Genomic DNA, 22,178 nt, shown 5'->3' on the forward strand with positions numbered 1-22,178 from the left:
TGTTTCAGGTGGTTTCCCGCCTTCTTCCAAACCCCTGGTGACGTTACGGAAGGAGCACAACGGCAAGGCTCAGGGTTGGTAAGCTCTCCGTGATCTCGGTGCCACCTGGGCTCAACCCAACGGCCAGCCAACCCCTCAGGGCGGCAAGCACGCTCCGAGCGCAAGAGGGGACAGCAGCGCGGGCCCGGCAGGCTGTCTGGCCTAGCGGGTCTCGGGGGAGAGGGCTCCGACCACGTCTCCCGCGGCACCGTGCCACTCTTTGGGGGCAGGCGGGAACGTGAGGCGGATAAAGTAGGATCCGTGGTTGTGTGCCAGGTAACTTTCTAGAACAAAAAGGGTCTGACAGCACCTCCTCCAGCCGCTCGGGGTAACCAACCAAGCCAGACCTGAGGCTTCTGCATCTTTGGGTGGGTCCCTACTCCGCCTAGGAGTCCCTCCGAGGCCAGCACGGGTCACTTCACGTCAACACAGCAGAGTAGTGCAAAACAATAGATTTTTATTTGTTCACAGTTAAACACAAGCAACTGCCTTGACATTTTAGAACATCCTAAGAAGGACAGCAAACCCTTTTGATTCCGACTCCCGTTCACTAAGATTGTACCATTTTCTCTTGCAGCTCATGTTTATGGCATCTGACGTGGATTGTTTGACATGCTTTTAAGATCGAGGCGGGAAGGTTTAAACCTTTTGACGAGAGAGGACTTTCTCAAATTTAACTAAAAGCAATCAATTAAAAAAACTTTTTTCCACTGATGGGGACCCCTTTAAACTGCAAGTTAGCCACATGTGGTTGATCCATGATTGAGTTATAAAACTAGATTACGTCTTAGCAAAATCTGTTCCTCCGTAATATGCTTATGGTCCGCAGAAGTCTTCTGAAAAGTGATCACTGATTCTTTCTAGTGCAAAATGCCCGGCCGCCTCTTGATAAGCAGAAGTTTCTGCTGCACAGAGCAGCGCATACCCTCCTGTCCAAACACTGTAGCAAGGTGGGGGAAGGGAGGGGGGCTCAAACTCTCCGGGGTCTCCTCTAAAAGATCTGTTCCAATGCGTCAACTAGTCTACGTATCCCAGAGGGTGGACCATTTGGTAGCAATGGGAAGGGAAGGGGGCAGAGAGCTCCTCTGCCTTCATTCATTGGTTTCAAGGCCAAAAGCGGTCATGGGCACAGGCTTCCGATGTCGCTACAGCCACTCTTCCCTCAGGTGAGCTTGTGCAGACCACAGGCGGCAGGGAAAACACAGACAGATACCCCGCTCTCCCCGCACATGTCACAGAGTCACGGACGGGGACACTGGGAACAAGGGTCACAGCAGCAGCCTCAGGGCCAGGCCCCGACCTAAACTGGCTCTTTCCCTCTAGAGAAAAGCGCCATCCGGTGCGGTGGATTCCTCCACGGCATCAGGGGAGGGGAGGGCTCACGGTACAGAGCTGGGGCGGGGGGTGGCGCGTAAACAGGTACTCAGACATGTTCCGGAGACACGTCCTGGCACTCGCTGCCGGTCAGTTTCGAGCGTGTGCCTCGAGAGTGAAAGGGCAGCAGAGGAGGTGTGCTGGTGGGGGCCGTTCCACGAGCCCGCTCTCTTCCCAGCACGAGACGTGCTCTGGGTGGGGTGGGGCTTCTCCGGGGACCACTCTGAAGAGGGGCTGGCCTGTCTCCGAACATCCCAGGGCGGGTGGCCCTCCACCTCGACTGTGCTTCTGGACCAAGCCTGCCCTCTGCCCACACCCTCCATAACCTGCCCTCGCTTCCGCCCACCTCCCGGTGCTTTCCATCAAAAGAACGGTCATCTTGTGGCTTCGAGTGGTGGGTTCTAGTATTTGGTAAAAACTCCTGCTGGCTAGTCACAGCACATGCTAGATGCTCTCCGCAGAAACGCCCAACGTTTTATTCGGTGAGCCTGAACCCCTGCGGCCCGGCTCACAGGGACCCGTCGCCCCACTGTCCTAGTCGCCCCTTCTACACGACTGTGAGACCCTGGCCTTTTGTGACAAAAACACCGGAAGCTACACGGGCTGGGGCAAATGGGGACAGGGCAGGGTCCGGGGTTTGGTCCGTTGTTGGGATTCTGCCCCCCGAGGCGCTGCCCTCCAGGCCGGCCGGCCGGCGGCACAGTGGGCTCTGTTCCAGCATCCGCGGCGTCCAGTCTACCTGCCCGGGAGAGCCGCGCCCTCTCCCCTGCACACGGTCCGCTGCTGCGGCTCACGCGGGAGCTTACCGGTCCTTTCTCTCTGCACACACGGAGCCTCGAAAGAACCCTCGGCTGGCAAAGCGAGCGAGGTCACGTCCGCCCGCCGCACGAGGCCGGAAACCTTTAAAACCCTCTTGCCCCAAGAAACGACCTTTGTCTCCTACCTTTGTTTTCTGACTCCTGGATAGATCTGTCTTCCGGTGCTATGCTAACCAAGTTTACAGGCTGCACGGCAGAACCCCGTCAAAAGCTTTTTAAAAATCCCTAAAAGCTCTGAGAGAGGTCCACGTGCTCATGTCCCATGGCAGATTCAGGACCACGTTTTCTCTATGGAGACCACGCTGCCACTCCCCCCCCCCCCCCCAAATGATACTGTAGTGCTCCCTTTTAAAACAAAATTCATGCTGCCCAAGAAGCAGACTCTGGCCTCCTCAGGGCCTGTGCCGACCCCGGTTAGTGTCGGGCCGGGAGCAGAGTAGGTTACGCACATGGGCCAAAAGGCTCCGAGGTGGGCAAGCTCTGGGGCCGCCCAGCCCTGCCGTGTGCGACAGAAGGCTGCTCAGATGGTGTGAAGACATGCTCCGGCCCTGACGCTAATCATTCCGAGACATCTGCCCCACCGGTTCCCGGGCCTGAATTCTCTCTCTGGTGTTCCTCTATCATCACCCTCCTATCCTCAGAAAGACTCGAGGCAGCACGATCAAGTGACCTGTTGATTCCTGGCGAGTTTATCATTTTCAAAACTAAACCAAACCTTATGTTGACTCGAGTCCTCTGCAACATGCGAGCCTCCATTTGGAAGACGGGTAACTTCAACGTGCCTCCAGGCCTCGCCGCCCCCCCCCGCCCCCGCCCTGGCTGAGTGAGACACACGGCCTCCTAGAACCCAAAGGAAGTGGAGTGCAGCTCCCTAGGCCGACGGCTGGGTTGCAGGCAGGTGCCGAGGGCCCTGGGCACGGAGACCGGCCCACGCAGAGGCCCCTCGCCACCCTGCCGCCTCCTTCCCTGTATTTTTACAATCTGCCCCGTTTTTAAGGATGTTCTTTCTTTCTTTACATTGGCCTCTGCCATTACCAGTTAATCAGGGAAAGGGCTTTGATCGAAGCGCCTGGTGTCTCTGTTTCATAGCACAGGCCTCTTGGGCTGGGGGAGGGTGAGCATTTTGACCTGGTTTCAGTACTTATCCTGTAACATTTTTTTTCCTTTCTGAATTTGTTCGTGCTTTCTTTTTCTAAAAAGGAACTAGGAAATAGGATGTATTCGGTTTTAAGCTTTCCTTTGGATGAAGCTGAATTAAACATGTGGGGTTATTAAACAGTCCACAAGGGACATCCAGCGGCAACTGTGGGACCGGGTGGGGCTGAGCATAGTCGGGCACACAGCCTCTCCTGGGCTGGGAACCGGTCACACCTGAAGATCCTGTCCTGAGGAGGGGCCCCTGCACCTGTGCCGTCCTGGTGACACAGGGTCTCTCGTTACCTAGCCCCCCCTGGTCAGGCTGCTAGAATATTTACTGCAATGCTTTACAAAAAAAAAAAAAAAAAAAGACTTTTACCCTCACGTGCTGGAAGCTTCTGGATGCAGTAAGATTTCGTACCATTACAGTCCGTCTTTTCCCTCTTCGTGGCTGAACCCTCGTATACTTTTAACTAAGAGAATAAAAAGAGAAAACCCAGGTTCATTGGCTCTTTCCTATGAGTCTCTACTCGCCTCAGCTGGGACACTAAAGCAACAGCTCTTGGGCTTCCAGAAGTTACCTCGGGAGCCTCTGCTGAGTTCAGGTGCCGGGCTGGGGGCATCTCCCCCAAGCACGCGTGGGCCTTTGTCAACACTCGCCAGGACGTGGCCCTAAAACACTTTGCCATTACTGACGTGGAGCGGGGCGAGGGGAGGGGGCGCAGCAGCGTGCTCCCCGGAGAGTCGGCCCCGGAAAGCTAGGCTGGTGTGAGAAAGCTGTTACCTTTTTGGTGGTCTAGAACGCGTAACGGCAAGGCAGCTCCACCAGCCTGAGAAGCAATGGTCATTTGAACGTTAAAGAAACTCTGGGCCTTCAGAGCCTTTCCGCCGCGGCGTCACCGAGAAGCAGGCACGAACGAGGGACTCACAGGAACACAAAGGGAGAGAGGCAGATGGATGGAGGGGTTGAACCACGAGGCTCAGCTGGCGCAGCCCCGTCCGAGGGGCAGCTCCTGGTCCCCAAGAGCTTCTCGGGCAATGGCTCGAGCCACCACCCGCCTCCCCTCCTGCAGAGAACGGTTTTACCACCCCACGGCGGCCTGGTTGAGCAGTCGCAGCTTTCGAACAAATGCCAAATAAATAAGAGGTAGCAGGGAAGGAGGGACAGACATTCCCAGAGAGGGGGACGGGCTCCACGGTGCCAGCTATGGACTTCTCTAACAACAGACGTTTGTTCACACACAACTTTCTAGGAAGCTTATCAGAACCGCCAACAGAACATTAAGGGTGAATAAACCTTCGTTTGGCTAGATCTGCTGCTTTAGATGCTGAACTTCAGAACCGAAAGCAGGGCAAAAGTCTCACGTAAAAAAGCTTCCACGTGAAGGTGACCAGCTTCGCGAGCCACATCCTCGTGGAAAGGGACAAAACCGGACTTACCTGCAACACCACCAGTGACCTGGGCTAACGGAGAGCCAACCCGTTCTCTGAGTTTCGGGAAAGGACAGAGTGGTGTGTTAGACTCAAAGATTAAATTTGGCCTCATATTGCACACGTTCAAAGGGCGCAACCACTGCGGGGGAGGCAGAAAGTGAAGCCACTGAGGAGCACGGACTGGCCCTCGGACTAGCCCACGCTGACCCTCGGACTAGCCCACGCTGCTGGGTAAAAGAAAGACAGGGTGGGGAGCGGGTCGAGGGGAAAGTTAAGAGGCATTTCAATGCCAGATCCAAAAACCGTTCTGCATTCAGTCAACTGTGAAAAGGACCCCCAGCCCATTTCCACGGCGTGAGCCAGCCACCCAGACCCTGGAAATGGGGAGGCCTGGGAACGTGCATTCACACCTCCTGTTCTACGCCAGCAGTCTGCGAGTTAACACTGATTGACCGTCATCCTTCGCTGTGTTCATGATGAGTCTCGTTGTAGTCCATGATGTGCAGCTGTCCAACACTGTCCGGGGTCGGGGGGGACGGGTGCGGGCCGTCTAGGCTCGGGGGGGCCTTGCCTTCCGCACCCGGGTCTTTGCCCGGTTCTGTCTTTAGCGTTTCAGAAAGGCTACTGATGGTCACGCTGTCCTCGTCACACTGGCTCTCGCTCTTATTACGAAATAACTCTCGCGCCTTCCTGCCCAGGAAGCTTTTCGAACTGGGAAGGGAGCCGACGGTGGTCGGGATGCTGGTGGCGGGCTCTCCCGTGGTCGTCTCCCACCGACTGCCGAACGGGCCCGCCCTCTGGCTGGGGGGCTTCTCCGGGGCCGAGAGCTCGCCACTGCCGCCCCCTCTGCTTCCACCGCCGCCCCGCACGCCGGCGGGCCTGGGGGGCTTGGTCTCGCCGTTGTGGCCAGGTGCCTCTTCGTTGTGCCCTGTTACAGAATCCGAGCAGCCGTCCTTACAACAGGCAAGCCTGTAAGAAAGCCGGGGAGGACAAAAGGGGTGGTGTTGGCAGCGCCTGTGTTCCGGAGGCACGCACGCGGACACTGAACGCCACGCTTCAGAACGGAGAGCCCGAGCGTGAGGTCTCAACGAGGGAAACCGAGTCACGACGAGGGACAGCAGAGGAGATCGCACATGTGAGCACTTCTGTGACCACATCCAGCGATTCAGGGCCAAGGACAGGGACGCACAGAGACCGCTGGGAGCCGTGAGCAAAAGGAAACCGAAGTGCCACAGCCCCGCCTGATCCAGGGGGACGGCTCCTTATGCCCCACGACACGGGCCCTGTTCTGCTGCTGACGCGGCCGAGGCACAGGCCGCTGGCGCCACCTCTGTTCTTACCTTTCTTCTGCCGCTTCTGCTGCTTCTGCTTTTTCTTCTTCAAGTTTCTTCAGGAGGCTGTCCTTCTCCAACCTGCCGTATAAATCTAAGATCTCCAACTCAAACACCTGGGTGATCCTCTTCTGAGCCTCATACCTGCTCTCTGCCGCCTGCAGCTGTCCTCTGAAACACAGGCGGCCCCAAAATATAGGAAGCTTTGCTTAATGCACACATCACTGCAGAAACCTACCCCCGTGGGAGTTACCTGGCCTGGAGTTTGACATCCTCTAAATATTTCTTCTGTTCCAAAAGAAGGTGGTCTTTCTTGGCCAGGTGAGATTCCAGTTCCAAAATCCGTTTCTGAGAGGTGTCGAGCCTCTGATTCTGCTGGAGGACATGGCTTCTGTTTTTTTCTAGTTCTTTCCGATATGCAGCTTTCATCATTTCCACTTCCTAAAAAAAAAGGGGGGGGGAGGTGATTGGAGTTAGTCTTTTTAGAAAATGAACATGCCACGTCCATGTTGGAAAATCAAGGCGATAAGCACTGAGAAGGTACTCTGGGCCAGTCCTGGTGGAAATCTGAATTAGTACAACTTTTTGGAAAGTAAGCCGGCAGTAAGTATTAACCTAATACCCCTTCCTAGAAATCTACCCCTGAGGAAATCATCTGAACCACAAACAGACATTTGGGCACAAAAGGAATCATCTCAGCAGACTGAGAAGGGCAAAACACTGGAAGCACCGTTAAGTCAAATGTCAGGAAAACAGTTAAGTGAGTTAAAGCCCATTTCATAAGTTTTTAATAAACTTACAGTTTATACATCAGTAAAAGGATTTTTAAAAAGCAATCTATAAAGCCACGCGAATAGGATCAACTATGTAAACACTGACACAAGCATCAAATGAAACTAGGCCAACGTTCAGTTATAGTTTCAACATACTGGTATCGCAGGTCTTTTTTTGTGTGTTTGTTTGTTTCTTTTCCCCTCACCCTGACGAAGGGAAAGCTGGCGGGCATGGCCCGGCCTCGCAGGGTTGCTCAGGCAACACGGCACTGGCAGATCAGGTGCCCCATAAGGTTTGGCGATCCCGCCAGGCAGATGGCCGGCCTGCTGACAGACTAAACCAGCTGAACCCAGGACAAGTGCACACTCACGCTCAGAAAAGACACAGAAAGAATGCTCTTCTAACAAGCATGTGTTACATTTGCGTTGTGCGTTTTTACCGTGGAAAGATACACATATAACTTACATAGATTTGTTTTTCTCAAAAAGATACACCATAAGGAACAAGGCAAAGAGCTTCCATGGAGGTGGGCCTCAAAGAATAACGGTGAATGCTTTCTTGGCGTGAAAGGCCACAGATTTAAGCTCAGAACTGGGCGCCAGATCACATGGCCATGCTGGCTGTGCCCAAGGGCTCCAGACTTGCTCACATTAGGTGAACAAATCAGAACTCTGACATAAATGACAGCAGTTCTTCATGGAGAATCAAAGTACGGAACTCGGAACATCCGCGTGCTTCCACTAACCCTCCCGATCATCCCGTGACGTGCTACACCAACACCTACCGGCCATGCCCAACCTCTCAGATACCCACCCCCCCGCCTCCCCCACTTGACTGAACAGCAGAAAGCCTGACTCCAGGCCCAAGGGCAAATCCTGGCAGGTTCAAGGCAACGACTGAGCTAAGGATGGGCACACACGACACAACCCTGGCTGATAACAAGGGTGGGACGTCTGGTGTGAGACCCACAGGAAGCGTCCTCTCCTCTTCCGCGGGACGTCGTGGGGTCTACCTGTGACCACTGCACCCGCAGCTCACGCCTCGCAACCACCAGCACAGTGAGTCCGAGGACGAGGGTGCCGCGATGGGTCAGGTAGTGCCAGAGACGGAAAGAACTGGGTTTTGTTTTTGTGATTTCTTGCTTTTAAGTAATCTCTACATCCAACCTGGGGCTCGAACTCACAACCCCGAGATCAAGAGTCACATGCTTCACCAGCTGAGCCAGCCAGGCACCTCAGAACTGAGCTCTTTGATGCTGTCCCTAAATTGCTGACTTGACCAACCCGGGACTCACCTGCTTTGGGACTTCTTGTCAAGCGAAATAAATAATGCAACTCCTTATCGTTAAGCCAATTTGGTTCCTCTTGTTGTTACTGCTTATGGCAGCAGGCATCCTGACTGCTACAAGTCAGGGTCAGCACGTCCATTTCAGGGACGATGAAACGGGGCCCAAAGAGGCCAGGTGGCCTGCTCGGGGCCCCAAGAGTACAAGCCTTCCAGCCGAAGGACAGCAGCACAGAGGCCAGCCCAGCGGCACTCTCGGGGGCGTCAGGAATGCGTATGAGTAATAAGGATGTTCGGGGCTGTCCTGTCCTGAGATCTGTCTCCCCTCTGTCTTTTCCAAACCCCTTAGACTTCCAGAATGACTGGTGGCTGGTTTCTAGAGAAAGTTCCACACTTAAACGTCCTACTAAAGGGGGTCTGAGTCTGATAGCTGAGAGGAGCTGAGGAATAAGGAGTAACTCTATTAGGAAAATTACATCTCTCTGCTCCTAAGCCTACTCTGTACACTTGGCCCAGAAAGATACTTTACAAAGCACAAGCCCGAGAAATCCTGAAAAGAAAGCCTGTGTGTGATGGAGAAGTTAGTGACAGGAAGCATCTGAACATTTACCATTAAAATTCCATTCCAACTCATTCCCAACTCGTTCGCTAACATTACCCGAGGCTATTTAGAAAGTGACACAAAACTTCTGCCTCAACACCACGGGTGAGTCGCTAATTAACGTAAGATCATCCCGATGCCGGCCTTGTTGCCAGAACTGAACCGCGATCTGCTGAAATTAAACCCAACGTTGAAAGGAAGAAAAGTTACGTACACTGGTATATGCCCCCAGTCCTGAGAGTTCCGTTCAACAGAAGTGGCTCCCCGTCCTTTCCTTGTCTCTCTCCCTCCGTCTCTCGGGGCGGGCACGGGCAGAAGAGAGACCCTGCCAGCCACCGTGTACCAACTCCCACGAGCCGCCTTCACTTGCACCTGACTCAGTCTCACAGCGAGCCAGCTGGGGGACATCAGCTCGTGCGACGGCCAACGACGCTCACCCCAGCAGGCCGGCAGGGGCGCGGGGGGACGGCCGCCAAGAACGCTGAGCGGGCTCTCAGGAGACATCTGTCCCAACGCGTCCTACGAGCCCCGCCCCCGCCCCGGGCCTACCTTTGTGGTGTCCGAGTGCTTGTTCTGCAGCTGCTCCAGATACAGCTCGTTGACCTCCCCAAGGACCAGCAGCTGCCTGTTCAAGAACTCCATCTGCTGCTGGACCGACTCGCTGTTCGAGAGCTGTGACCGCAGCACAGAAACGGGCAAAGTGAAAGACCCCGCGACACAACGCAGGCCAGTGGGCATCAAAGAGCGCCCAGCCAGGAGCGCGTGATCTCAGGGCCCGGGCACGATAACCGCTCCCTCGGCTTCAAATCCCCTCACACGACGGCTGGCGGGGAGGAAGGCATCCAAGGGCAACGAAAATGGGCAGAAGAGCACTTCGAAACTGTGCTGTGCAAAGGGGACCTAGCCCAGGTGCACGTCATCAGAGTGGCCACCCACAAGATGCCCGGAGAGGACAGGCGTGCGTACGACAGTCACCGCAGGGACACGATGTCCAGGGTTAAAGCCCCGGAAAACTCACTTATTTCCTTCATAAGTGATCTCTACATAGTGCAGTGAATCCCAACAAGGGAGGGATCCTAGCTCAAGAAATCTCTGTGAACCAACTTTTCAAGTTTATGTAAATGAGGATTTAAAAATAAGAGTTCCGGAGCGCCTGGGGGGCTCAGTCGGTCGAGCGTCCGACTTCGGCTCGGGTCACGAGCTCGCAGTTGAGGAGTTCGAGCCCCGCGTCGGGCTCCGCGCTGACGGCTCGGAGCCCGGAGCCCGGAGCCCACTTCGGATTCTGCGTCTCCCTCGCTCTCTGCCCCCCTCCCCCCACCGCCCCACCCACTCGGCTCAGGCCAGACAGATGTGCCGCGGAGACCGTCCTGCACACTGGAAAGGGTTTAGCAGCACCAGTCCCCTGCCCTCTCGGCGTCGGTAGCACCAAAAACGCCTCCACACATTGCCCGGCGTCCCCTGGGGGGGTGGGGCCGGGAGGCCAACCCTGGGGGGAACCCTGGCCACCGGCGCACAGGCCCCATCGGAAGGAAGCGCGCCAGCAAGCTGTGTGAGAACAGACCGCGCCCGCCCCATTTCTTACCTTCTGGGAGACCTGACTGAGCAGCAGCTCGGTATGGCACACCTTACTGTTGGCCTTCTTCAACTCCAGACGCAGCTCTGCGATCATGTTCCTGCAGTCCTCCAGCTTTGTCTGCCCAAAGAGACGGGCCACGAAGTTACACAGAACCCGCGGGCCACGGCACCGGCCCACAGACAAGCGGGAAAGCCCAGGTTCCCTACTGCTCTACTCTTCTCGGGCCATCGGGATGTAGTTTCTTAGTTTCAAAAATTCAGCTACAGTTCATTTCTGGAGTTCCTGATTTGTTTGGCAAAAGAACGAAAAGATCTTGGACCCCAGACTCTGCACCGCAGAGCCGTGGGGCTGCAGAGCAAACTCACAGCGGCGCCATGAGGAGACTGTGAGTGTTTGAGGGAAACGCAGTGACATCTGTCGGTCACCGTGCGCACTACGCCCCGGAGGCAGTTCAGGGTTTCAGGATCAGATGTGCTCGCTAGTCCCTGGGGATGATGTCATATCTTTGCAAAGCAGGGTTCGGGTGTTTGCGGGGATAAAAATCGCCCTGTGAAAACCAGCGTGAAACAGGAAATGAGGGCGCCAGTCTCCAATGTGATTCCAAGATCTGAGACTCCACGCGGTGCCAGACGGGCAGGCACGGCACTGGTCAGTTATTGTGGACATTTAAAAACGAAATTAAAAAAAACGTAAATTGACGTGTGTGATTTTCAAACAGCGACTGCGTCATCAGTACGTAAATACTAAGTCGCTCAGATCTGCTCAACGAGCTGAACCGTCAGGTGTCTCCCTTGGCTGCGGAACGCCAGGGAAGTTCCCCAAACGCCAAGGGAGGCTTGTAGGAACCAAGAGAGCTGGGAAGCCCTGCCTGACGCGAAACCCGCGTCCGGTGGCGTCGGAGACAAGAGCCCGCGTGCTGGCTGCGACGGACAAGGCGCCCCGGCGCCCTCCCTCGGCTGCCCCCGCCCGGTGGCCGCCCGCACCTGCAGCTCCTGGCTCTGGTTGTAGAACTCCTCTCGGTCGTGCTGCAGCTGTCTGATCTGGCTGTGGAGCTGGGTCACCATCGTGTCTCGCTGCTCCTGCAGCTGGCTGTTTCTGGCTTGTTCCTTCTGCAGACTGACCTTCCATATCTGGATGTCCTTCTCTTGTAACTTCAGCTGGTCTTTCTGACGGGGACCAAGGATGTGATCATTTTAGCCGTCTGCCACCGTGGGCGGTGAGGCTCGAGGACGAGGCATACCGCGGATGTCTCATGCAGACGGCCACGTGCCACCCTGCCACGGGAACCCCGGGCCCCGCATCCGCCAGCTCACAACTGTCCAGCGTGGCTCAAGGTCAAGGGTTAACCAATTTCACAGTAGCAAACGGATCACAAGATGCCAGAAGAAATTTTCCCAGGGGCCGACTGCCCCCAGTACCTTCAAAAGCCCTAACCATCAGCTCTGGTGTAAGCCCTCTCATACACGCTATCAATTGAGGTCACTAAAAATGAGGAACGTTTACCGACCACCCACCCAGGCACCGCGCAGCAGTCATGTGACTTCTTCACGTTTTAAAAGGCAAGCGCTGCTGTTCTCATTCCCATTTTACAGAACGGCTAACAGAGGCTCCGAGAGGCTTCACCACTTTCCTAAGGTGGTAAGTGGTAGAGCCACGGTTCAGCCTCCAGGCCCAACTGGCTTCTCAACTGTGCTACAAGATTTTTGCCATAGAACAGCTTTAGGAGAGCCGGTTTCATATTTGGAGAAACAAAATGATCCGTTGGCCCTGTTGTCATCACAGCCAATTACGCACAAACAGGTCCCTTGTCCCACGGTGTCTGAGGGCGGCAAGCCAATTCGGAGATCCGGCCGGTCACGCTTCGGCCTCGGAGACCGAGCGGCGGCCCCTGGCCCCACGGGGAGCACAGCTAGGCCTGAACCCCCGGGGCCTCGACGCAGCTGCTGCTGTTTGCAGACTGTCGTGCTGACGCGAGACCACCCGCAGCCTCGGCCGAGCCGCCGCCCCAACCCCCCCCTCCCCCGGATGCTCACCATGGCGGCGTTGTGCTCCTCCAGAGCCGCGGCCCTGGTCACCCGACGGAGGAGTCGCCTGTTCCGGAGAGCGTGCTGCTGCCTCTTAAAACGCTCATAGAGCAGCTGGTTGTGCAGTAAAAGCAACTGGTTACGGAGGGTGCGGATCTCATCTGAGGGAGGAGAGCCTGATTTTAAAGCAGAGGGAGGGTGGCAGAGATGCCTTTTACAGAAGGTTCGATCGAGACCCTCCCGTGGCTACTAGCCCAAGAAACGCAATTCTTCGAGAAACAGATCAGCACTCCTTTTGCACACGACCACGTGGGTCTCGGCAACAGCCATTCGTTAGAAGGGGAAGACGACTCACTACCCATCTCCGCTTTAAAGGAACACAAGAGGGTACGATGCGGGAGGACTCCCGGGGACTTTCCCACACCGTTACTCAAGGCTCCTCTCTTCCCTCCCCTGTCGTGCTCTCCCCCAGGCACGTCTCTGGTACCACTGGCCTCCCTGGGGTCTTTTCGAGGGAAGCCCGGCAGGAGGGCTGCACGTTCTGCACTCCTGCTCACAGGCACTTGCCATGTGCCACTTGTCAAAAGTAGGAAATGCTGGCTTCCCAACACCTGACACGCTAGAGGCCAAGCAGATATGCCAGCTGGAGCCGTAGCAAAGGGGAGACCCGTCCCTACAGCGCATGCCTCCTCCAGGGACAGAAAAGGCGGCAAGCACACAGGACCCACACGGGCTGGGTTTGGGGCTCAAGTAACAACTTTACCTCCAAAGTGGGTCCAGTCGACAGACTTGCTGGGTAAAGACAACCTAGGAAGAAAGGTTTGGGGTGAAACAAAGTTACCGAGCTCGTCTGGGAAACCTCCTCCGGGCCTTTCAGTGCAGCAAGGCTAGAGCCCTTCCTTGCGGTCAAAGCATCAGAGGGATAAGAAAGTTCCAATCGCCAGGGCCGTGGGGAGTTCGAGGCAACAGCACACATCAGATGCAGGGCCGGCGCCCACACCAAGCAGGACCCAGTCTCCAGGGTGGAGGGGCCCTCGCTCGGTGCGTGCTCAGGCCGGCCTTTGCTCGGCTCTCCAAGGCGACGGAGTGATCAAACACACTGCCGGCTATTTCAACCCTCTGCACTGCACTACACGGGCAAGTAGCCAAGTTTAAGGAGAAAGTAGGTAATTTACCTGAGCGTGTTACACCACATCTCATTCAAAAAGAGAAATCTCTTGTCAAATTCCACCTGAGGTTATTATATTAGAGACCCTGTTTAGCAACAGCAGAGGATTCAGGCTCTGGACTGGGGATTCCCTTACCCCCTCCCTAGCTAACCGGTGCAAAGGGTAATAAATGAAGGGTTGGAACAGTGGCTTGGACAGGATTCGTCTAAGAAACCCTACGTGTGAGTGCGGGTGTGGAGGAGGGGGCAGGCCACCCCAGCCTCGCACTGAAATGCTGCCGACTTTCCCTTCCCTCCAAGGAGCTGTGTCACCAAAACAGAAAGAACAATCTACAGCTAGATAAGGAAACGCCAGGACAAACCTCCCTGTCCCACCTGAATACCACAACCTCATCCTCCGATTTTCGGAGCAACCGTGAATGTGTCTGAGCTCCGTCACGGTACGGCGGCACGGGTCGGCGGCCCCGGGACCGCCGCGGTCAGGTGCGTGTGGACGCGACACAGTCCCGCACACGCAGAGGCGCCAGACTGGAAGGGCACTGACAGACACGGGGGAGCCAGCTGCTTCCATGAGCACAGGGAACGAGTCCCGTGTCCGTCCCTGACTGCCTGTATTTTCTGATGAAACCGGACATTGAAAGGGAAGAGAACGGGCCGGGGCCTTACCTGTTCAGCTCCTTGCTGTGTGCGTCCGCTCCCTGCTGTATCAGTCTATCCAGTATTTCCACTGGGGAGGTAGAGGGCGCACGGTCTTCCTCCGCGTTTCCTTTCGCTTTCTTTAACAGTTCCTTGGTCTTCTTGCCGACGAAGTGATGGGCGGTCTTTGGCAACGCCACCTCAAAAAGATGCTCGTAAGGGGGAGGCTGCCCACTTCCAAGGCCCACGCCCCTCTGAGGCGGGATTTTACAAGGGCTGGGAGTGAGGATGTTGGTCTCCAGCGAAGCCTGGCGCTCCCTGTTCCCGGCAGGGCTCTCGCCGGTTACTCCACAGGGCAGATCTATGGGAGTAAAGGCCTGCTTTGGTGCGTCAGGCCCAAGCTTGTCCAGGGAGGAGTTTAAAGGCTCAGGGTTCACACTGGTGCCATGAGCGACGGAGGCGGCCGAATGGGTCTTCCGAGGGCAGCCCGGGAGACTGTCCCGGTAGAAGGGAGAGTCGAAGCCTCCTCGAGGAACCAGGAGCTCGGCGTCAGCTGTGGTGATCTCGGAGAGCTCTTTAGATATTGCCGCTGAGAGGAGGGAGGGAGGGAGACAGGAGGCGCCACTGTAAACGGGCCATCTGGGCGAGGCCGGGCCGTGCGGCGCTGTGTGATGCCGAGTGCCACCCGGAGCGACATGTAAGACCCAGAATGAGACTCCCATCTTCTACCCCCTAGAGAAGAAAAGCCCAGCAAGCCTGGGAGCGTCGACACTAAATCCCGGTTTTAGGGCACAATGGGTGCTTTGTCATCGAGTGGCGATCCCGTCCAAGCCCAGAATCCCACACCTCACCTTCTTCTTTATCTTTTTCAACACTATCTTCTTCCGAGGCCAGGTCCCCTAAAAATCCTGGAAGGTCACTGAGAGTGACAGAACCTTTGCTGCCAGACAGCTCTTCTAAAGAGAAACAAAGACAAGGCGAGTCAAAAAAACACACCGGTAGCCCCCACAACCGTAAAGCTGTTCCGCTGCAGAAGATGGCCATCACGACTCGTCCTGCCGAGTGCATGGAGGAGCACTCGGAGCGGCTCTCCCTGGAGCTACTCCAGAAAGCTACAATCGAGGGTCTAATTAAAGGTATGGAAAATTAATCCCACGGAAAATAAAATCTTTTTTTTTTTTTTAGTTTTATTTATTTTCAGAGCAAGCAGGGGAGGGGCAGACAGAGAGGGAAAGAATCCCAAGCAAGCCCTGCACTGTCAGTGCAGAGCCCGATGAGGGGCTCAAACTCACGAACCGTGAGATCATGACCCGAGTCGAAACCAAGAGTCGGATGCTTCACTGTGCGGCCCCCGGGCGCCCCCAAAACCCTCTATTCTAAGGTCTCGGGGAACAGATAAAACCGTCTGACCAGTGCAAAACACAGGCACTCCACCGCAATAGCTTAAAAGCGCTTTTTTGGAAGTTATTATTAGATTGGTTTTTAGAACTGATTACATTTCATTATCTCTGGGCTTCACCGTTTGTGTTGTTCCAGAATTTCCTTGTTTCCACATCTAACCCAAGAGGAGACAAGCAACGCCTAGCGTTACCCAGAGACCTTACCTAATCCTCTGTCATTCGGAAGATGGTGTTGTCTGTGTAGACAGGGCCTTGCTGAATCTGTTCTCTCTTCCTGAAAAGACAGGCATCATTTACGTGACAAGGCAGGAAACTGCGTACGTGTTCTCTTATGTAAGAAAAATACCCTAAAACGCTAAAGCGCTAACACGTTATGAAGGAGTTTCAAGTTTAGCTCAGTGGTTCTCAAAGTGTTTGGTACCAGGATGCCTTTAGAGTCTTAAGAACTGAGAGTTCCGTGAGCTTTTCCTTTATGGGGTTCTATCTATTGATAGTCAACCGTATTAGAAATCAAAACAAGAAGTTTTTAAATACTTACTAATTCACTTAAAAAGAACAAGCCCACTACGTGTAAACACTAACGACATAACCTTCTATGAAACGTGACTATAGCTCCCAACACAAAACAGTAAGAACTCGAGTGAGAAGACTGAAGTGTCCTCCGTGTCACCAGCTCTCCTGGCTGAACGGCAGATTCCCGCCCTGCCTCTCCCTGTAGCCCTGCCACGCGCTACCCTGGCGACACCGCTAGGCCCCGTGTTAAGCAGCCACGAAAAGACTTAATCTTTCCTATCACACCGAGACCTGACGGAGTCATTTCGTGAACTTAGGTACAGCGTGGACTCTGAAGCCATGGCACCTGCCCTTCGTCCCACGTTCAAATCCACTGGCCTGCTCTGTACCCCGAACGCACTTTTACGTCCGCCGCCTCTGCTAACGCCACACGCGGAAACATTCGAAAGGTGCTGGCTCGCCACGTGGCGCAATGCTCCCGAACGTGCAAATATTCACCACGCGACATCGAAAACTCAATTATTCCCCAAGATCCCCAGGACTTTCCGGTCTCGTCACAAAAGTCTCGGGGACACCATCCAGATCATGGCAGCAGAGAGCAGCCGTTTCGTATCCTGACCTCACCTGAGAGGTGAATTTTATCACTGGCAACAAAGACTGTGCGTCGTCTATTTTGAAGTGACAGGCTCAGCTGGTCACGTAAGCAATGGCCTGTCTCCTACTCAGGTCTACGTAACCACAGTCTGTCTGTCTGTCAACCGTTCCTTCAAATAAAACCGGCGCTCCATGAAAAACGCAGCTGGTCCAGCACCAACTCAAGTAACGGCACCAGTGCCCACGAAGTAGCTTGTGTTTTATCTCAGAGAATCGTAAACGTACGTGGTCTCAAGGGTCGCGATGTCACAAAATTAATCACTTTTGTTGCTTTCTATAGAGACTCTTAAGGTACTGGTGTTTTTGGTTTTTTATCTTCCCCCCCTTAAACTGAAGAAACACGTTAAGGAAGAAGGTGCCCGCCCTGATGTGTGCCGGGGGCCGGCTGTTCCCGCCCACCATACTGCACGCGAGAGCAAATGCCGACCGGGTCAGGAGGGCAGAGCAGGTTAGTATTACTGTGAAGGCAGTCGACCTACTGGGCCCCCGAAAAGGGTTCTGGGGTCCCGGGGTCAGCAGATCACAGCACGAGAGCTGCCCTTTAGCCAGTATTTCCAGTTGTTCTGATCCAAACCCATCACGTTTCAGGTCCAGACTCCACCTGACGTAACAAGTTCCTTCCCAGGGCGAGGCTGCCCGTGGGTCACCGTGCGCAGGCAGAGGGACCGCAGGCAAGCGCGAGCGTACCTTCCTGGGGGGCGTGGCCGTGGCCTGCAGGACGGATGGGTGAACGTAGTCGTCCGGGTGGCAGAGTGGGGCTGGAGGAGGAGAAGTTGCTGGGGTTCCCAGAGGAGTCCCTTTTCCACCTGTTCACAGACGACACACACGCCATCACTAAGCCTATTAGAAAACTCTGAATTTTTTCCAACTGGACTGTAAAGAAAGCCGCCAGACTTAACTTTCTAGGGATCTAGAGTTGTGGTTTTGGTCCACCTTCTATGTTCTTAAAGCCCCAAGGTTCGCATCAAGCGTCAAAAACAGGTTTACTGGGGCGCCTGGGTGGCTCAAGCGGTTAAGTGTCTGACTTCGGCTCGGGTCATGGTCTCACGGTTCTCGAGTTTGAGCCCCACACCAGGTGAGCCCTCGTTTTTTCTCTCCGCACCCCAACTCTCCTCCCTCCCCGCCTCTCGCTCACTTGCGCCCTCTCTCTCTCTCTAACAACAAAACAAAACAAAAACAGGTTTACAACTGTCAGCAGCCCAAACTCACTATCGGACCTAAGAGACAGTTCCTTGCCCTACCCAGCAGGCCCAGACCAAGCAACCGAGTCCAGCCTCAGACACACGTACCAGTTGGACCAAAGACTTTACTGTAAGGGTGTGACAGGTCAGGTGGGACGTTTCCAGGAGAAGTTGGAGGAGTGGTCATACCACAAACCATAGATGGGCTCCAGAGAGTAGCCTGGGAAGTTAATAAGGCACGTCAGCAATGAGAAATGAGCACCAAGCCATCCCCAAGCCTTATTCTATCCAAGACGAGACGGAAACAGGCATCTTATTAAGGCTCTACTGTGAGACAAGACGCATTCTGTAAACCTAGACTCCAAGAGAAACCCAAATGGCAACAGTAACTAACTGCCCTAATACCACGCATCCTTGAAAACAAGTCCTAAAACGAGCAGTGTCAGATTTTCCCAACCACATGCTAAATCCCCACCCAAATGGGCAACTTCCCCAGCAAGGAGAGAAGCGAGCAGGCACGCTCTTTAACACCGTACTTGTGGCGGCTCAGTCAACAGCCGTGTTGATGGGGGACTCAGAGTCTGAGGTGGCTGCCCGGGCGTATTTAACAATGTCAGCCGAGAGCTGGAATAAGGGGTCGAGGTAGCACTCCCTACAATGAAAGGGCAAGAGCACAGCACGTTAGCGTGTGACTTTAGATTATTCTGGAAAAGAAAAAAATTAGGCACTTTCAACCATTAGATGATATTCACATTTAAAAAAAACTAAGGGGACTCCCAAGGCACCAGGGACGAAGTAACGTCTGCACGGCTCTTTAAATGCTCTTTGGAAATAAGGTTCAGTAAGGGCTGATGTCCAAGGAAGCTTCAGCGGGGAGAAAGCACAGCCTTGAGAAAGCACAGCCGGGATGATACCCGTAATGGGTACTGCCTATGGATAAGCCCACCTTTTCTAGAAACCAATTCTACGTCGTCCAGACTCACTGGAACTGGGTCAGTGCTACAGCCCGCAGGGCCTCACTACAACTGCCTGTAATGAATGTAGAAAGACTCCCTGCCTGGAAGCCGAGTATTTTTCCTTTTTGGAAACGTGTTAAAAACCCACTCCCAAGGGGCGCCTGGGTGGCTCAGTCGGTTGAGCGTCCGACTTCGGCTCAGGTCATAATCTCGCGGTCCGTGAGTTCGAGCCCCGCGTCGGGCTCTGTGCTGACAGCTCAGAGCCTGGAGCCTGTTTCAGATTCTGTGTCTCCCTCTCTCTCTGACCCTCCCCCGTTCATGCTCTGTCTCTGTCTGAAAAATAAATAAACATTAAAATTTAAAAAAAAAAAAAAAAAACCCACTCCCAAGTCTGCTGGCAAACTGTCAGGTGGGAGATACAGGAGATCGAGGATGCGGGACTCTAAATTAAATGGGACAGAGGAGGGGCGCCTGGGTGGCACAGTCGGTTAAGCGTCCGACTTCAGCCAGGTCACGATCTCGCGGTCCGTGAGTTCGAGCCCCGCGTCAGGCTCTGGGCTGATGGCTCAGAGCCTGGAGCCTGTTTCCGATTCTGTGTCTCCCTCTCTCTCTGCCCCTCCCCCGTTCATGCTCTCTCTCTGTCTCAAAATAAATAAACGTTAAAAAAAAAGAAAAAAAAATTAAAAAAAATAAATAAATAAATGGGACAGAGGAATTAATCAGGAGAAACTGGAGGCGAATTCTAATTTTAAATATTTGGGAAACCGTTCCTAGGAGCTGAAGTGAAGTCTTACTCCAGGAAGAGACAATGAAGTTGACAAAAATCAACGGTGTTCTCCAGAGACAAAGCTGTAGAGCAGTAAGAACCGAAGTCACTCTCACCACAGCTATTCTGCGTGTCGACGTAAGGGCTGGCGGCCACATCGGCCGCACGATGAGGAAAGTGTGTTGACACCTGGGGGGACACAGAGTCGCCGTCTTCATACGAGGCTTCTGTGGGGTCCAGAGAGATTTTGGCACACTCTATCACAACATCGTGCGTTTCCAATCTCTTCCACCTGGAGAAGGCAACACAAGTTAAGAAATGCAAGGTGTAATCCATTTTCTCAAACAACCAAAGGCTTAAGAATGCTAACTCGGGGCCGGGCACAGAGCTAGGACTGGCCAAGGACGAGGCTGAAGCATGCCAGACCAAAGAGTAAACCTAACCCTAACCCTGGCACGCTAAGAATCAAACCTAAGGCCTCCCTATTTAAAATGGTGACATCAGATTATCAGAAACGAATCTGAAACCAAAACGTCATCAACAAAAGACTAGAAAGAGCCTCGAAAGAGAACAAACTACACAGAGCGGTCGCTAGGGGGAAATCTCCCTCCGAACAGAGGGCATCGAAGAACAGGGAGACTTGGAAACTGCCAGGAAGCAGAGGCCGATTCGATGTCACTGATCGAAGGCTGGGGAGTTCTAATCCATCGCTAGACCGGAAAGACGCCACAGAATGATTCAAACCCAGAGAACGCCCACGAGAACGTGTTTAACATCGTCCAAAGATTCCTGTCATGTGATCCACAGTTACACCTCTAGGCTTTAGCTTACGGAAATCGACACACATCAGGATGGACGATACCCAGCACAGCTTATGGGGCAGAGAGAAAAAAATAACCCAAAGTCAAACCACAGAGACATATTCTAGAGAAGAAAAATGATCACACCATCATGAAAAAGCATGCTTTCCACAGGTCAATGGCTGCCAAGAGTCAGGAAGGACACCGACCACAAAGGACAAGAAGGAACCTTGCGGGCAACGGAACATTCGTTATCGTGACCGGACTTTTGTCAGAACTTAACAAAATTGACGAATCCTAGTGTATGTAAACTACACCTTCCTAAAGCTGATTGGAAAAATCACGTTTCCAAAGATTCAGTGACATAAGATGGTCAGGGTATGAGCTTAAATGAAGAAGGGATTCAAAACTCCTCAGAGATATGCCCACCAAGTGATGGATACGACCACACTAAGTATTCCAACTAAAAGAACTGAAGTCAAGAGTGATAGTCTTTCCCCTTTCCACCTGTTCAACATTTGCCAAATGTTCTACAAAGCCCTAACGATGAATGCAGCATCCACCTGCTCCAGTACAAACTTCCTTTTAGACCACGTAATTTCGCTATACGGGTTCCTAAGTAAGTAGTAATCCGGCAAGACTCTCATTTTCACGTTCCCAACTTTACAGAAAAACAGCCCAGCACTAAGGGCACTCCGTGGGTTTACCCCAACAAAACATCTACTCCTCCTCCACAACTGTTCTAGAATGTTCTTCAATCTGAGATGCTGAAAATGGGATCTCAAATACAGAACAAGAGTCCAGGCCGTAGGCAGCATCCCTAAGAGGAGAGCCGTTCGAGGTCACTGCCACACATCTGGTCTACGCGGGTGCTCACTGTCCGTGGTGTCTGTGTGTATGGGCAGCAGCCTCCGCCTGGTGTGTTCTCAGCGTGACCGGCAAAGGGACGGAGTGAGAGCAAGGGTCGGGCTGCTTACGTAGGAACGTCGATTTGAGAGAAGAAAGTGAGAATCGTAACACAGTAGGAATGCGTTCAGATGTCTGACGTCGTCACGAATACGTGCACTCACAGTATTTTCTTCGATTCTTAAAGGGACTCTCCATACTTTAATCTCTCTGAAACCGGGAAGTAAAATCTCATCGGTTGGGTGTCAGTTTTTGTGGCATCTTTTTTTCTTTCGAGGGCGAACACGAAACAGAAGTACTCCACGGCATCTTACCTTCATTCAGATACGGTAGTTGCAAAAGCCTTCGTAGGATTAAAAGGCCCCTCCCATGCCACGCCCCTCAAGCGCTTTGGCAGCTGTTTCCAATTCTGTCGGCCGAACTGGTACCCTGCCTGCGTGTTTCTAAAATATGCTCTGAGCTCTCAATTTCCTGATGTACAGATCACATATCATCTATTAACTTCCTATGACAGTAGGTGATGAGGTAGGCCACTTCCCTACACCTTTTTCCCTCCTCCCCGATGCTCTCAATAGATGTGTATCATGTGTTGGTTTATTCTCAAAATCGGTTTTCGACAATCATTATGAGTATGTAAGTACTACGCGTTAGCCGAAGAGCGTAACACGAGATTTCCCTTTCTGTTCGACTTAGTTTGTCCCGGAGGTTGGATTTTTCTGTTTCTTTTCCTCAGTCTTCTGTGTATCTATTATAATTCTTCCTAAATTTACTCTAACAGCTCTGAAACAATGCCTAATGTAATTTTT

At 53.6% G+C, this 22,178-nt stretch overlaps 1 protein-coding gene across 11 annotated transcripts in view; it reads right to left on the bottom strand.

Annotated features, from left to right (window-relative positions):
- Positions 1–476: 476 nt before the first annotated feature.
- TSC1 (TSC complex subunit 1) overlaps positions 477–22,178 on the bottom strand; it is a 51,698-nt gene continuing 29,996 nt past the window's right edge. For 8 of the 11 annotated variants that reach the window (XM_043566505.1, XM_043566511.1, XM_043566510.1 and 5 more), the window contains 15 exons: positions 19,783–19,958; positions 18,481–18,596; positions 18,053–18,164; positions 17,451–17,569; positions 15,801–15,870; positions 15,048–15,152; positions 14,227–14,785; positions 13,156–13,199; positions 12,402–12,568; positions 11,352–11,534; positions 10,375–10,485; positions 9,342–9,464; positions 6,387–6,574; positions 6,143–6,304; positions 477–5,771 (listed from right to left, as the gene is read on the bottom strand). In XM_043566505.1, coding sequence (XP_043422440.1) covers positions 5,258–5,771; positions 6,143–6,304; positions 6,387–6,574; positions 9,342–9,464; positions 10,375–10,485; positions 11,352–11,534; positions 12,402–12,568; positions 13,156–13,199; positions 14,227–14,785; positions 15,048–15,152; positions 15,801–15,870; positions 17,451–17,569; positions 18,053–18,164; positions 18,481–18,596; positions 19,783–19,958 — 2,749 coding nt within the window. In that variant the 3' untranslated portion in view covers positions 477–5,257. The remainder of the gene's footprint in view (positions 5,772–6,142; positions 6,305–6,386; positions 6,575–9,341; positions 9,465–10,374; positions 10,486–11,351; positions 11,535–12,401; positions 12,569–13,155; positions 13,200–14,226; positions 14,786–15,047; positions 15,153–15,800; positions 15,871–17,450; positions 17,570–18,052; positions 18,165–18,480; positions 18,597–19,782; positions 19,959–22,178) is intronic. The other 3 variants (XM_043566512.1, XM_043566513.1, XM_043566514.1) reach the window with 1 other exon arrangement.

Source organism: Prionailurus bengalensis, chromosome D4 (assembly GCF_016509475.1).
Source record: "Prionailurus bengalensis isolate Pbe53 chromosome D4, Fcat_Pben_1.1_paternal_pri, whole genome shotgun sequence".
NCBI lineage: Eukaryota > Metazoa > Chordata > Mammalia > Carnivora > Felidae > Prionailurus > Prionailurus bengalensis.